General features: G+C 38.1%; 1 protein-coding gene across 1 annotated transcript in view; it reads right to left on the bottom strand.

Annotated features, from left to right (window-relative positions):
* Positions 1-523: 523 nt before the first annotated feature.
* The window catches only part of LOC143284455 (endosome/lysosome-associated apoptosis and autophagy regulator family member 2-like), a 46,067-nt gene continuing 30,702 nt past the window's right edge, over positions 524-15,888 (bottom strand). Inside the window, exons 15-22 of the mRNA XM_076591097.1 lie at positions 14,744-14,844; positions 12,838-12,917; positions 12,415-12,454; positions 10,900-11,142; positions 8,228-8,297; positions 6,762-6,844; positions 5,048-5,228; positions 524-4,480 (exon numbers count right to left, since the gene is read on the bottom strand). Coding sequence (XP_076447212.1) covers positions 4,430-4,480; positions 5,048-5,228; positions 6,762-6,844; positions 8,228-8,297; positions 10,900-11,142; positions 12,415-12,454; positions 12,838-12,917; positions 14,744-14,844 — 849 coding nt within the window. The 3' untranslated portion in view covers positions 524-4,429. The remainder of the gene's footprint in view (positions 4,481-5,047; positions 5,229-6,761; positions 6,845-8,227; positions 8,298-10,899; positions 11,143-12,414; positions 12,455-12,837; positions 12,918-14,743; positions 14,845-15,888) is intronic.

Raw genomic sequence — 15,888 nt, forward strand, 5'->3', positions numbered from 1 at the left:
TCATCAACTTCTACCTCAGGAATTTCCGTATGACCAGGGCTGACGGTTCCAAGGGGATTTCCTTTGTCGCGGCTAACACTGCCGTCTCAGTTACAAGGGCTCCCCATATGAACCAGTAGGCGTTGCCCTCCTCCATTTGCTTTAAATTCTGCATCAGTTTGACATGGTACAGTATATGACACCAAAAGGAGGAGTTTGTATTATACTCCATGTTTGGTGTTAAATATACTTACCATGTCAAACTCGAATGCCCGCCCGCCCGTCCGTCCCCGCGTCTCCGCCGTGGTTCTCATGGGGCATTTTTGTTCATGGCCACGGAATGATTAAGCGCTTATAGTTTTTAGAGGCGTATGATAGGCTGAGAGCGGGTGGGCCCGTCTTTTCACTGTTAGCCGCGCGAAATTTGGCCAAGCAGAGCAAACCAATAGGCCTAGTTTGCAAGCAATTCACAAGTTAATGAACTCAAGTTTTACATAACCAAATACTGGACCCATGAAAAAAAAGAGGAAATATAAAGCACTGGTATGGTCAACCATGCATGTCAAACATGCCAGGAATTTTTTATTAGATCATGTTGTTGTTTTTTTTTTTAAGGGTTTTTCATAGGAACTGCACCTTTCTACAGAACTTGAGGCCTGACTAAGCGCATATGGTTTCACTGCTGGTCAGGCATCTGTTCAGCAGATGGGGTGTAGGATATTCATGGATTAGTCGGAACGCAGCGACGCTTCCTTGAGAAACTGAACTGTTCCTAGACTTGAAAAACAGCAATGAAACTGGTTTCTGTTGGGTCATCTTCTACCTAACAAACAGTTTTGACAATGAGTAACTGGTCCTAACTACTTCACAGACCACAACTGCTACAAAGTTCAGGGTGACCCAGCCTCTTCGGAATCAAAGGCCCATATAGCATAAATACTAAGATCACAGAACGTGTGTTCACAGCATCTGTGTATCACGTTTCTAACTTCAAATGGCATAATATGAATGCTCAAGGTGGAGGGGGGGTCACAGCAGAAATACTGCTAAGAACAAGATCACACCAATGAATGAGGCAAAAACCACAACTTAAAAACAATGTACACTTTCAACACTTGTGAGTTAAGTAAGATTTACCCAAGGGGAAAAATATGAACAAACACACAAAAAATACTGCAGTGACAAAATATCCATGAATGGAAACAAATTTCCTGTTCATTTCTGATTTGATACTGATCAGCAGGGTGGAGGACTTGATGCAATTTATGAAGAAAAAAAGTAACACATTCACACATGGAAAAATAATAATAAATCAAATAATAATCCATTCATAGTAAAGACAATATCAAAGTATAATGGGACTTGATGCAATTTATGAAGAAAAAAGTAACACATTCACATATAGAAAAATAATAATAAATAATAATCCATTCATAGTAAAGACAATATCAAAGTATAATGTATTCACATCAAAGAAAAAAAGCCGGAAAGAAAAACAAAGCATTAACATCAAACTGTTTCAATCTCAAGCAGGCAAGACCTGCCAAACTGTGGCCATATTGGTGATCAGTGAAGGCTGGGCCAGGTCACACATTGTGTTGGTCAAAAACTATTTGATAGAAAAAGCAGGAAACCTTGCAAAAAACAAAACAAAAGTGAGAAAGATTGTGTAAAATACAAAACACAACAAAACGACGTATTTCTTCAGAGCTTTAGCACAGATTGATAAACATTTGTTATACCTTTAGCAAGTGTATTTTTCTCTGCTGTTTAAAAGCATATCATTGTCTTTTTCCTCTAGCAAAATTTTTTTTTTAACTTTTTTTTTTATACTGTATATGTATATATATTACACATTACAATGAAAGTAGCAAAAACTTCACACATACACAAATGAATACCATACTTTTCAATCAAGTATTACACAAAAATGACAGCTTGAGTGACCAGTATTAAATAAATAATATAGGCACAGACAAAAGTACAAAATAAACATCAAACATACTTAACATGAAATCGTTATAATCAATATAATTGAAAAGAAAACCATATGCTTACGTGGTTATTTTACACCTACAGTTCTGTTATTAATTGGGGGTATTCTTGCATAGTTTCTTTTGATTGTAAGGAATTGCTGAATTTAAAAACTTTGTGATTTCCACCCCTTCCCCCTCTTTCTTTATCTTAAATTTATCTAAAATATAGTCTGTATCCATTTTAAAAAACAAATGAAACAGTGAATGCAGTCATTTCCTAATTGATTTTTTTTTCATTACAAGACAGGTTGGGTCAGATCCACTTGGTTGCAAAAATATTGTTCATATGCATTATAAAAAAAAAAATCAAAAAAAATCAGTGTTTATTATGCTGCCATTGTGTTATGCGTTCAATGTGTGCATGTGTTGTTTATCGAGCATACCATAAGCTTCAGTTTGTTGCTGCTCTATGTGTTTGCAATGTCTTTTACTTGATTTTGAGAATAAAGACATGTTTAAAGCAAACACTGCTTTTTTTCCCCAACATATCTGCATTTAGAATTTTTTTTTTTTTTTTTTAAAGAACTAGAGTATATAATGCAAACATTTCAGTGAAATAAACTAAAATGCAACCAAAAAAAAATTAGCTGAAATACTGAATTATGCATTCAAACAATTATTGGCCATTTCAATTTGTTAGGTTGGAACTGAGATTCTTGTGATAGTTATCTCGCAGAATTATCACTGGAATAATTTTCTTTTGTCTCAGACAGCTGAAAGGATTGAGATTCAAAACTGCATTTCATTATTTGAAAAAAAGGACACTGTAAACAAAACTAAAGTATTTTGAAACCAAACTCAAGTCCTTTGTGTTCCACACAGAAATATTACACTCACTCATAACAAGATTCAACAAATTCAGATCAAAGGTATATCTGGTCATAAAAATTAAGAAATTAATAGGTCTTATAGATATTATTTTTCCAAAAAGAAAAAAAACAACCCCCCCCCAAAAACAACAACAACAACAACAAAAAACAAACCAACCCAAAACCACTGACACACTTAACAACAATAACAAAAAAGCTCAAAACTGCAGGCTTTGCCCATGGCAGCCATGCATTCATCTTGGATGCTGAACGGGTTTCTGGTATTATGCAACATGTCGTTCATCACCATTCTCGTAGAGATAGTTTACTGACGCATGCTTTCGCCAAGCTTTCTGGGAACATCAACAACATTAACCTTATAACAACGTGGTGGAGGTGGGGGGTTTGGGGACGGGTGGTTAGTGATGCATCAATTAACTGACTGTTTTGCAATTTCAGTGAGGGCACGAAAACTAACCAAAAAAGAAATGAACGCCATATACATAAATATTTATGTAAGCACAGAGAGAGAGAGATGAGTCACTGATGCAAGACACAAAATCGGAGAATGTAATTTTTTTCATTTTACATCCGCTTGCCAATTCAAAATTTCAAAAGTAAAGCTTTGTTTATAAATACTTTTCACAAACTTTGTCATATTCCACAAAGATTCTGAGACATGGAAACATCTTTTAGCAGTTTTTTTTTTTTTTTAAGGACAATTCTCATATTCTACAAAGCATTTTCAGGCAAGTACTGATTGGACAAGCACTAAATTCAAACAGTTCAAAGTCTTCAATGTATATATATATTTACAACATAGATTTTTTTGCCTTCCTTGAAGGACTTTTCCACCTTTTTAAATTTCACATACTCCTTTCTGAAAATGACAGGTCATGTTATTCTCTTTTCCCAGATATGAAAATATGGCTACAGAAAATAGCACTACCCTGCATTTCCAACCTCTGTGGTTTCAAAGCCATCCTTTGACAATTGTAGCAATTTTCCCATTTTTCTCTTCAGACCTTAGATCTTTATATATATATATAATATATATATATATATATATATATATATATATATTATACAGCTAAAGTGTAAGTCGGCAGACTCTTTCCGAAAACAGATTACATGGTTGTTTCCCCTGCTCTAAATGCCAACACTCTGTGGAAGCCAGTGCTTTACAGGGTTCCCACAGAACTGACCAATCAAAGTTCCATATTTTTTCCTTCCTGACCAGCCTCAAGAGTTACCCAACGAAACACAAAGCCACACTGCATAATTTTTTTTTTTTAATTCCGCTACACAGCTGACAATACAGATCAGTGGATATCCTGCTGTAGATGTTTAATTTTCATCAAATTAAAAAAAAAAATCTATAAAGCTCTTTGTTGAATGGTACTGGTCAAGAGGGTTAAATTCCAAATCCTCAAACCCTTAAAGACAAAAACATATTTTCTGCCAAGACTTTTCCAGTCCTGTAAATAGTTCTCTTTTTTTTTTATCCCAATACTTTTCCTGACTTCCATGACTGTGTGAAAGCTGCTAACATATCATCAAAAAGGCCTCCATAGGGAATATTGTGCACTGTGGACCACACCTTGTCTATGTCAGAGGCAGCTTCTCATGCATGCGCACAGCTGCAAAGGAGTCATCCTGCAACACAACAACAGCATAATTTGTTTGGTAACACATTTTTTCAAACATCAAATCTGCATGAACCACTCCACCCAAAACTTTCTATATTCAATTAAACTTTTTTTTTTTTGGCTCAGTATTGTGATCATACAAATGTTCAATTTATTACACACAGCAAAGTGATCAGATTTATTACTTGACTGAAACGTTATTCACAGCAGAGTGATAAGATGAATTAGTTTACACATTATTCTTGTCATAGTAATCATTTTTTTAACTGCATATTACATTGCTCTCGGCATCTGCACACACCATCACGAACTGCCAACACCAAGATGAACAAGAAAATGTCCAGTAAATAGCTGACAAGACAGTCAAAGCAATACATCAATGAAACTGAACAATATACTTCAAGAATGGAAAAAAACAAAAACTTTGCGACACCAAGTGACCATTAACCAGAGATGTATAGACAAAACAACATTGAATTCCTGGAAAAAATAACAAAACAAAACAAACCAACAACAAAAAAACAAAACCCACACCACAAATTGAACAACAAAGTCACCATCACCCTCCACCCACCTTGCTTCTGGACCTGCGCATCTTCTGCCGCATCTTCTGCAGGAGCCGGGGCCCCTTGCTGTTGGTGAAGTGGACGGCATCCTCCTCCTCCCCCTCCTCCATGCCGCATGTCTCCACGCCAGGCAGCTCACCGTCCTGACCCCCGGCTGTCTCCACCAGCTTGGAGTACTTGTATTCCAGCCTGAGGCACACCACACCACACCGCACCATGCACAGAGATGCCAACCGTTACCATTTCTGTGCTCAATCGCAGTTTGTTCCATCATTATGCCAACGTCAAACTTGTTTTGACAAGTTCATTTTCGGCTACATAGCATGGTCGTGTGCTTTCTTGTTGTAGCATTACCCAGACACTCTAGACTTATCGATCACGAGGCCAGGGCAATCATACTTACCTTGGTCTCACATGATGATGCTCATCTAATCGTGTGCATGAGTGGACCAATCAGCTTAATAAGAGAGAATGTGGCTGAATCAAGTTGCGTCTCTGTCAAACAGCACTTGTGCCCGTTTGCTGATGTGGCTCAGACTCAGTGTTCCTACCAAATTCAGAATGTTCCCACCAATTTCCTGATTGTTCCTATGAACACTTGACAGGGGTTGGCATCTCTGCATGCATGCCATCTCAGCCTGGAATGCATCACTTCTGGTCCACAGATCAGGATTTATAATATGTCCCACTGTGTCAAGAAACTAAACAAGATGAAATATATTTTCTTCTTTGTTGTCAAGCTTCCGTTGCAGAGGCAAAGGGGCAAAGCATGCGGACTGATCCCCATCATTTTGCCACACCACATCTGCTTCATTTTTAAACTATTTCAAGGTGAGAACAAACGCCTGACCTACAGACTGATCCCCATCATTTTGCCACACCACATCTGCTTCATTTTTAAACTATTTCAAGGTGAGAACAAACGCCTGACCTACAGACTGATCCACATCATTTTGCCACACCACATCTGCTTCATGTTTAAACTATTTCAATGTGAGAACAAACGCCTGACCTACAGAGGCTCTGCATTCTGGTCAGTCTGGAGAGCCCAGCAAATACTAGAGAAAAAATTAAACAAGTTTTTTTCTCGATGGTCTACTTATAAATATATAGAATATAGATATACGTTTATATAGAGATTTATGTAAACATTTATTGAAAAAAAAGTATATGTAAGGAAAATCCCAAGATTAAAAACACAAGCTGAAGAACTCACTGGATATACAATATCAAACTAAAATGATATAAAATAAACCAAAGATGTCAATAAATTACAAAAAAAAAAACACCCAGAAAAGAAAGATATAACAAATCCAAATAATTAAAGACACTTATTTAATGGACCATGCTTAGCTAACGTGCATACACATATCTTGTACACACACCAATTCAAGACGACATGTACAGTCTGAGGCATCACTACAAACATGCAATATCATCCTGCAAAAACAAACTGAGGAAAACATCACTGGTGGTAACCCGGATTATGTACCGAATCATTTTTGGTATCTGATCTTCATTTTTAAAGATACTGAAATATTTCATTTTATGACAAGTTTAAAAGTCAGTCTTGTCTTTACGCTCAGTCACATACTCATGATAATATTTAGTGATTTCTGTTCTTTTCCTGCTCTCATACAATATCCTCACTTATATCTGAATGCTCTTGTATGCACCTACATAGTACACACACACACACACACAGACACACACACAACTCACTTTCTGTTTCTTGACCAGCAGTAGATCAGCAGTATGATGAGAATGAGTCCCACAGCCAGAGTCACAGGTATAGCCACCATCACCTGTGACATAATCTTGATAACTGTTTATTTGACATTGCTGCTTATTGTCCCGCTGACCACACAAGGCCATATCCAGGCTGAAAACATTGTCATTGTTGATCCTATAGAACCTAAGAAAAGAAGAAAAAAAAAACCCCAAAAAACCTACCCCCCCCCACCCCCCAACAATCCCCCCAACCCTCCCCACTAAAAAAGCACATTTGGAAAAGAAACTTGGGCACAACTTCATGTTCATGCAGATAATCTGGGCCACACCTTGGATGTTGACCAGTGTGTCCATTTTCAAAAGAGGATTAAAAAAAATCAACATAACCTGAATTCAAACATACACAAAATTACATATAATAGGCATACAAAACAAAAATATATGCAAGCAGCCACCTTACACATTCTGGGCACAAATAAAGCAAACAACAGTAACATCGTTAGAATCCCAAACTATCAAATCCAGAAGAAGAAAAAAATCAAATTTTCTTGAAACAAAATACAGGTGAATGGAGCAGCAAGACAGAAGTAAGAGGCCTGAAACAGAGATAGAAAAGAGGAAATTTCCAGTGCAGAATTTCAATAAGAGGTGATATCATTTGAACTAAAAGAGCCCCTAACATCCTCATGGAGGATGGTACATGAACTACTCTCAATGTACACCATTCTGTCCTGAAACAATAAAGCAGGTAACAAAACAAAAACAAAACAAAACCAAAAAAACAAAACAACAACAACAAAGAATCAGTTTCAAATTCATCTGCATGGAAACTGGTCCATAAGTGCAAAGGTGTTGTATTCAACTGCCATACAAAATACAGCCAGGTAACTGCAAAGAGAACATGCCTACCACATCAAATTTTACACTGTGCACACAGTGATATACTGAAAAGAGAAAGAAACTCCTGTTAACTGTAACGGCAGAAAAGGCTCTTTGTAAAAAAAAAAAAAAAAAAAAAAAAAAAAAAAAGAAAACACTCTTTTGAAGCAACCATATAAGAAAACAGGGAGATGTGACCCCAGAATGGGGCAAACATACAGAACAAAAGGAAAAACCTTCATCAGCTAAAAATTTAAATAGTCTCCAGTGCCATGAGATGGGTTTTTTTTTGTTTTTGTTTTTTATTAAACAGTTACATTTCTACTCTGGCAGACTATACTGTACAGTATTTTGTTTACACATTATACTGTGTCAGATTGAGCAAGTGTGTTGCCGGCTATATATGAAGGATTCATGAATGTAGTGCCACAACAGCCCTGAAAATGGGGTGGCCGAAAACTAAAGGACAAAATCAAATTAAAAAAAAAAAAAAAGAGAGGCAAATACTACAGAAGAAGACTAAGTGTGTATTAAAAGAGATGAGTCTATCACAGATGAATCAGAAGTGGATGACTCACAGCAAAAGGTAGCATCCGACATTTCTGTTTCATGGGCTTCAGGTCCTTGGCATCCAGCCGTACACAGAAGCTACAAACAGTCATTCACGATGTGTTAGTAGCATATCACTGTGAATGTTTTCATGCTTCTGCTGAAGCTAACAATACGCTGACTCATAACACACACAATCACCAAATATCATGTGTGAAAAAAAAAGAGAGCAAAAATGTTATATAATTATAAGTACAACCAGGTCTGCTTTACACACACACATGAATCCCTCTCTCTCACTTGATGTCACCCAACCCTCTATTTCGGATTTTATTTTCTCTTCTCCCCAACCTGCAGACCAAGAGGTGCTGTGGCCCCTACCCTCCCTGCCATTAGGGCATAAATCATGGATTTCACCTGTCAAATCAATCATCTGCAGGTGACTCAATTATAAATCATGGATTTCACCTGTCAAATCAATCATCTGCAGGTGACTCAATTATAAATCATGGATTTCACCTGTCACATTATGGGTTTCACCTGTCACAGTAATCACCTGCAGGTGACTCAATTATAAATCATATGGATTTCACCTGTCACATGAATCATCTGCAGGTGACTCAATTATAAATCATGGATTTCACCTGTCACATTAATCATCTGCAGGTGACTCAATTATAAATCATGGATTTCACCTGTCACATTAATCATCTGCAGGTGACTCAATTATAAATCATGGATTTCACCTGTCACATTAATCATCTGCAGGTGACTCAATTATAAATCATGGATTTCACCTGTCACAGTAATCATCTGTAGGTGACTCAATTATAAATCATGGATTTCACCTGTCACATTATGGATTTCACCTGTCACAGTAATCATCTGTAGGTGACTCAATTATAAATCATGGATTTCACCTGTCACATTATGGATTTCACCTGTCACAGTAATCATCTGTAGGTGACTCAATTATAAATCATGGATTTCACCTGTCACATTATGGATTTCACCTGTCACAGTAATCATCTGTAGGTGACTCAATTATAAATCATGGATTTCACCTGTCACATTAATCATCTGCAGGTGACAATTATAAATCATGGATTTCACCTGTCACATTAATCATCTGCAGGTGACTCAATTATAATCATGGATTTCACCTGTCACATTAATCATCTGCAGGTGACTCAATTATAAATCATGGATTTCACCTGTCACAGTAATCATCTGTAGGTGACTCAATTATAAATCATGGATTTCACCTGTCACATTATGGATTTCACCTGTCACAGTAATCATCTGTAGGTGACTCAATTATAAATCATGGATTTCACCTGTCACATTATGGATTTCACCTGTCACAGTAATCATCTGTAGGTGACTCAATTATAAATCATGGATTTCACCTGTCACATTATGGATTTCACCTGTCACAGTAATCATCTGTAGGTGACTCAATTATAAATCATGGATTTCACCTGTCACATTAATCATCTGCAGGTGACTCAATTATAAATCATGGATTTCACCTGTCACATTATGGATTTCACCTGTCACAGTAATCATCTGTAGGTGACTCAATTATAAATCATGGATTTCACCTGTCACATTATGGATTTCACCTGTCACAGTAATCATCTGCAGGTGACTCAATTATAAATCATATGGATTTCTCCTGTCACATTAATCATCTGCAGGTGACTCAATTATAAATCATGGATTTCACCTGTCACATTAATCATCTGCAGGTGACTCAATTATAAATCCAACTTTGAAAGAATGAACAAGAAGGTAAAATCTGGTACTACTGTTTGTGTTTTTTGTTTCTATTTTCTATTTTTTTAATTCACTCTTTTATCTATTTATTCATTTTTGAAGGTCAAGCTGACTTAAAGAAAAATCAGAACTTGAAAACAAGGAAAATGTTGGAACAAGGTGCAATTCTAGAAAGTGACATGCCGCACATAACTGATGACACTGTTGAGAATTTTCATGTGTGATAAAATACAAACATGTGATGAAGAAAGTACAACTTTGTTCTTCCTACATCTCAACCTTCAACCATTTTTGAAAAATACCAAACAGAAAATACACATTCACTGTCAATCTGACTGAAAAATACCAAACAGAAAATATACATTCACTGTCAATCTGACTGAAAAATACCAGACAGAAAATACACATTGACTGTCAATCTGACTGAAAAAAATATATATGAAAATAAAAGATGATCTGTCTGTAAATCAGTGTGTTCTTTCCGATTTTCAATGCACAACCAGTAAACAATGACAGAATCAGGAATTCTGATATCCAAAGGCAGTAAATAAAAATCTGCAGAAGTGTTGCTTTTTCCCTTCCTCAATCAGTAAATTTTCTCACCATTTCTTCCAACTCTACAACTGTACAGAGCACAGTTACAAACATTGCACAGTGATCCACTGTACAGTAAACTTTGCTGGCATGTTTCATTTACACACACACACACACACACACACACATTTGCAAAACAAACATACGCACATAAAACACTTTCTCTCATCCTCTTGCCAGCAGTAAACAAAGAAAATAACTATCCATGTTCATTTCATATATATATATATATATATATATATATATATATATATATAATTAACCATCTTTATCAAAACAAATCTCCCAGCATCTTAAACTCTCAAACACACACAAACCAAGCCCCCACCTTGGAGCGTAGTAGTGAATCAGCTGCTCCCCGTTGACACACTCCCCGCGCACCACCTCGTAGTCCTCCCGCTGGCAGCGAGGGCAGGCATGCTGGGTGCGCCAGGCGAAATGGAAGGTGCAGCCGTCACAGGTGCCGTCAGAGCACTTGGGGGGCAGCTGGATGGCGCTGGTGGACTTCTCCTCGGGGTCACACCGGAGACTGATGATGGTGGTGCGACCGTCGGGGCAGGCCAGGGTGGGGCTGGTGGTGGGACAAAGGCAAGACAAAATTTGTCATTTCCCAGAAAAGTAAGCTTGCACTGGTGTGTGTATTTTTGTTTTTTTGTTTTTTTTGTCATTTTTTTGCATCCAGTTGAGTTCCACAGCCTGAACTGGGCTGATGGGAGAAGGCAAGACAAAGTTCTTCATTTCCGAGGATGGTAAGTAAGCACTGTTGTGTTGCTTTTATTTGGGTATTTTTTGCATCCAGTCGAGTTCCACACCCTGAGCTAGGCTGATGGGACCAGGACAAGGCAAGACAAAATTCTTCATTTCCAAGAATAGTACATAAGCAATGGTGTGTTGCTCTTTTTTCTTTTTCTTTTTTTTTTATATAGTTTTTTTTGCATCTGGTTGAGTTCCCCACCCTGAACAGGGTCTACATTACTACAATACTAAATAAAGGTATAAGAACAGTGGTAATAAAACATGTAGGAAAAACGGACATAAAAAGGCACACACACATACGCACAAGCACACACACACACACAAAAGCACACACACATCAGAATATAAGAACAATGAAGTCGGATTGGGATGGAAAAAGAAAAGGAGTGGGGGACAAGGCAAGACAAATTCTTTATTTCGAGGATAATAGATAAGCACTGGTATGCTTTTTCACATCCAGTCCCCGCTCTGAATAGGGTCTACACTACACAATATTTAACAAAAATGAAAGCATGGGGAGAGTAAAAGAGGTGGACAGTGATAATTTAAGAGATCATGCATAATCATCTCTTCATAATACTGGAAATGTGAACACTGAAGACACAGAAGACACAGTAATAACAGTAATAATCATAATAATGACAATCACTGGCCAGGGTGGGACTGACGTTACAGTGATCAATTAACAAAAACGATGCATGATCATATTTGTATTTCTATTTCTCTTGTTTGTCACAACAGATTTTTTTTTTTTTTTTTTTTTTTTGCAAAACACAAAGACACACCTTAAGAGGCTACATCCTCAAGGCTCACGGGTGAAAAATAAACATGAAGATTTGATCTGGCTGATTTAAAAAACAACAAAAAAAAATCAATCCTGAAGTCAATTTGCATACAGCTCCAAAATAATTACATCTCACTTTATTTTTCAATCTTTTTTTTCCAAACTATTTGGCACAATGATAAATATTTTGGGTAATTTTTGCAATTGAGTGCATCCCACAAATGGACTTGGAGTGAACTGTCAGTCAGTACGTTTAACACACACATAAACACACACACGCACACACAATGTATGAATACTTACGTCTGTGATTTGTAGTAAAAGTGGATGTCCTTCTCAGTTTCTGGAAAAAACAAACGGCAGTCATTATTTCTCCCTTTTTTTTTAACATAAAACAAAGAAAAGCTTCATTTCATACATATAAGCACAAATGAACAAATTAGAAGATGAACACATGCACATCAGCATGGCCACGCACCTGTGCACATGCACACACTTAAAACCCTTAAAGCTCCCTCACATCAAAAGAAAACATCACTGAATTCCTCTTGACAGCTAGCCTGCTGGTAGTTCAGTTTTTTTTTTTTCCAAACTGCGCAGTACTGTACTGTGTAGCAAGAACAGGCATGTGTAGTTTTGTTCTCTCTCTCTCTCTCTCAAACACACACACCCACACACACACACAGAGGAAACAACCAGATCTTGTTGCAGCACTGAAAAACATACCTTCAGACTGGAACCCCCCAGCATGATACAGGTCGGCAAGGGACACATTGGTGACTATCTTGGTCAGGTGGCTTGCCAGGCTGTAACACGCAATGATAATTACAAATTCTAATCATACAGCACCTTTCCATGCAAAACATGACCAACTGCACTCACTGTACAATGTAAAAACTCGCGTGTGAAACATGCATTTAAACATTAAAATCATGACTAACATGCACAACCCCACACATAATTTCCAACCGCTTAAACAAAGATGCATTGTAACTGTGCATAAACCAGGGACAGAGGGAGAGAGTTCAAATCAGTCGGGCTAGTGATGGAAAGGTTTTAACTCTTGTCTATGGCCAGACTGTCCACACAATTTCCTAGCTGACTATTACTTCTGGAATGGGTTGGTTCACCGATTAACCAATGGTTAAAATCTTATTATTATTATCATTATCATTATTGATGCTATACAGCACCCAACTTTGCTCAGAGACCAAACTCAAATGAAACTTAAGTCTTTTGCATAACAGGCTGCCTACCTGGGTAGAGCCAACTGAGGGCTGCCTTTTGGTGCTTATCATTGGTTTCCTTAGTCATTCAGTCGGGCTTCAATCATACACTCACATACCTATGTACATCAACATCAGAGTGATTTGTTTTTTTAAGGATTTTCAATGTCAGACCCCTGCCGGAGTCTGCACTAGTTGGGTCACGGTTAAGTATGTGTAATTAAATTGTTTTTTAAGGATTTTTCCTGGGACAACACTTTAGTTGCTGTGTGTGGATTTGTAAACATGCTAAATACATGCCAAACATGGAACCTCAAGTAGATTACTCATGTATGACTCACATGTATTGCAATACTTGGAACCATAAAACAATGCTTGTTTTCTCAATTGTGACCCATTCACGTCATATTAAGTGACCAATGAAATTAAGCAGGTATTTTCTGGCACATATCACAGAACAGCACAGGCACAAAAAATCAATACCAACTGTGGAAAAAAATGTGTGTGTGTGTGTGTGTGTGTGTGTGTGTTGGGAGTGGGGGTAGGGGGTTGAAACATGGAGTGTTAGCCTGATGGTAATGTGACCCCTAGGAAGCAAGATAACCTGAGTGCATTGGTTTCCCAGTCGCCAGTATTTTTTTCCCCTCCCATTGGACCTTGAGTGGTGGTATGGACGCTAGTCATTCAGATGAGAAGATAAACCAAGGTCCCTTGTTAAGTATGCATGTAGCACACGCAAAAGAACCCACGGCAACAAAAGGATTGTCCCTGGAAAAATTATGAAGAAAAATCCACTTTGATAGGAAACAAATAATATTGCAGGCAGGCAGCCTGAATTTCACAAAACAGAGAAATCTGTCGGGGCCACTTCTTTGTTGTGGGCTGCAACTCCCACGTTCACTCCTGGTTCACCAGTGGGCTTTTATGTGTATGACCATTTTTACCCCGCCATGTAGGCAGCCATACTCCGTTTTCGGGGATGTGCATGCTGGGTATGTTGTTGTTTCCATAACCCACCAAACACTGACATGGATTACAGGATCTTTAATGTGCATATTTGATCTTCTGCATGTGTATACACACAAACGGGGTTCAGGCACGAGTAGGTCTGCACATATGTTGACCTGGGAGATCGGAAAAATCTCCATTCTTTACCCATCAGGCGCCGTTACCGAGATGCGAACCCAGGACCCTCAGATTGAAAGTCCAATTCTTACCACTCGGCTACTGCACCGGTCGATCTGTTGTGACCAACAGTACAATGCAATACAATGCAATACAATACAATGTAACGCGCTCTCCCTGGGAGAGCAGCCCGAATTTCACACAGAAAATTCGGTTTTGACAAAAAGTACAATACTATACAATACAAAACAATGCAATACATGCAGGACAGTGAAAGAGACCTGACAGGCTGTGTGGAGACCAGCCGTTTCTCCTTGTCGGACTGGGGGATGAGGGTGGACCGACACATCATGCCCACCACCTCACTCGCCTGGTTCAGCAGCTGCCAACACAACCACACCGTATCATCGCTAACTTCATTATCATCATCATCATCATCATAATAATCACATTATGTGTATGATCAATGGTTCCTCCATTGGGATGGGAAGTCATTTACAGCTTAGTCTTTTGTGAAGGGCCATGACAAGACTCTCAAACTACTGATTCCTAATGCTGCAGACTTACTGGGGGCTTAGCTGGCCTTTGGGATCCATCCCAACACTGGCTGAGAGAGTGGGAATGTAACTTGGGCAAGATGCTCTCCAATTTAATCAAATTCCAGCTCAGAGAGTCGGGACAGCAGTTGCCCCCTCTGATGTTCTGGTGGTCATAGTCGGACATGACTATCATACAATAATAATAAGAAGAGGAAGAATACTGATGATTAAGATAATGACTGTAATATCATCATCTACAACAACAACAACAATAATATGTGTAACTATACTATACAGTCCTGTGCAAAGACAGCTCTACGCACTTTCACGTACATCAGTTATTTGAACAAATAAATTATAATAATGAATATTTGGAATCTATCTCCAAAGAGCCCTGAGTGTTTACAAATACAATTACACATTGTATGTACATTGATGCAGATACACTTCATAACATTCTTTTGCCTATATGCATCACAAAATAAACAGGTCACTCACACACACACACACACACACACACACACACACACACACACACACCAGGCATTCAAACCGATATAGCCCCATTCCTCTCTCTACCCACCAATAATCGCAGACAGACACAGGGCGGGTAAACTAATCATAACAACTGTGGAAAAGGTGAGTTTTGAGAGCAGATTTGAACGAGGAAAAAGACTGAGCATGTCGGACAGAATAAACGAGTTTGTTCCAAACGACAGGTCTAATGAAAGAGAAAGCATGTTCCCCAAGGAGTTTCTTTAGCTTATTTGGTATGCAAAAAATGCGAGTGTCACAGGAGGAACGCAGAGACCGAGACAGAAAATAGATCTGGAGGAGTTCCTGGAGATAAGGAGGAGCAGAGCCAGAGATAACATTATAACAAACAG

The sequence above is a fragment of the Babylonia areolata genome, chromosome 8 (genome assembly GCF_041734735.1).
Source record: "Babylonia areolata isolate BAREFJ2019XMU chromosome 8, ASM4173473v1, whole genome shotgun sequence".
In the NCBI taxonomy this organism is placed as follows: domain Eukaryota; kingdom Metazoa; phylum Mollusca; class Gastropoda; order Neogastropoda; family Buccinidae; genus Babylonia; species Babylonia areolata.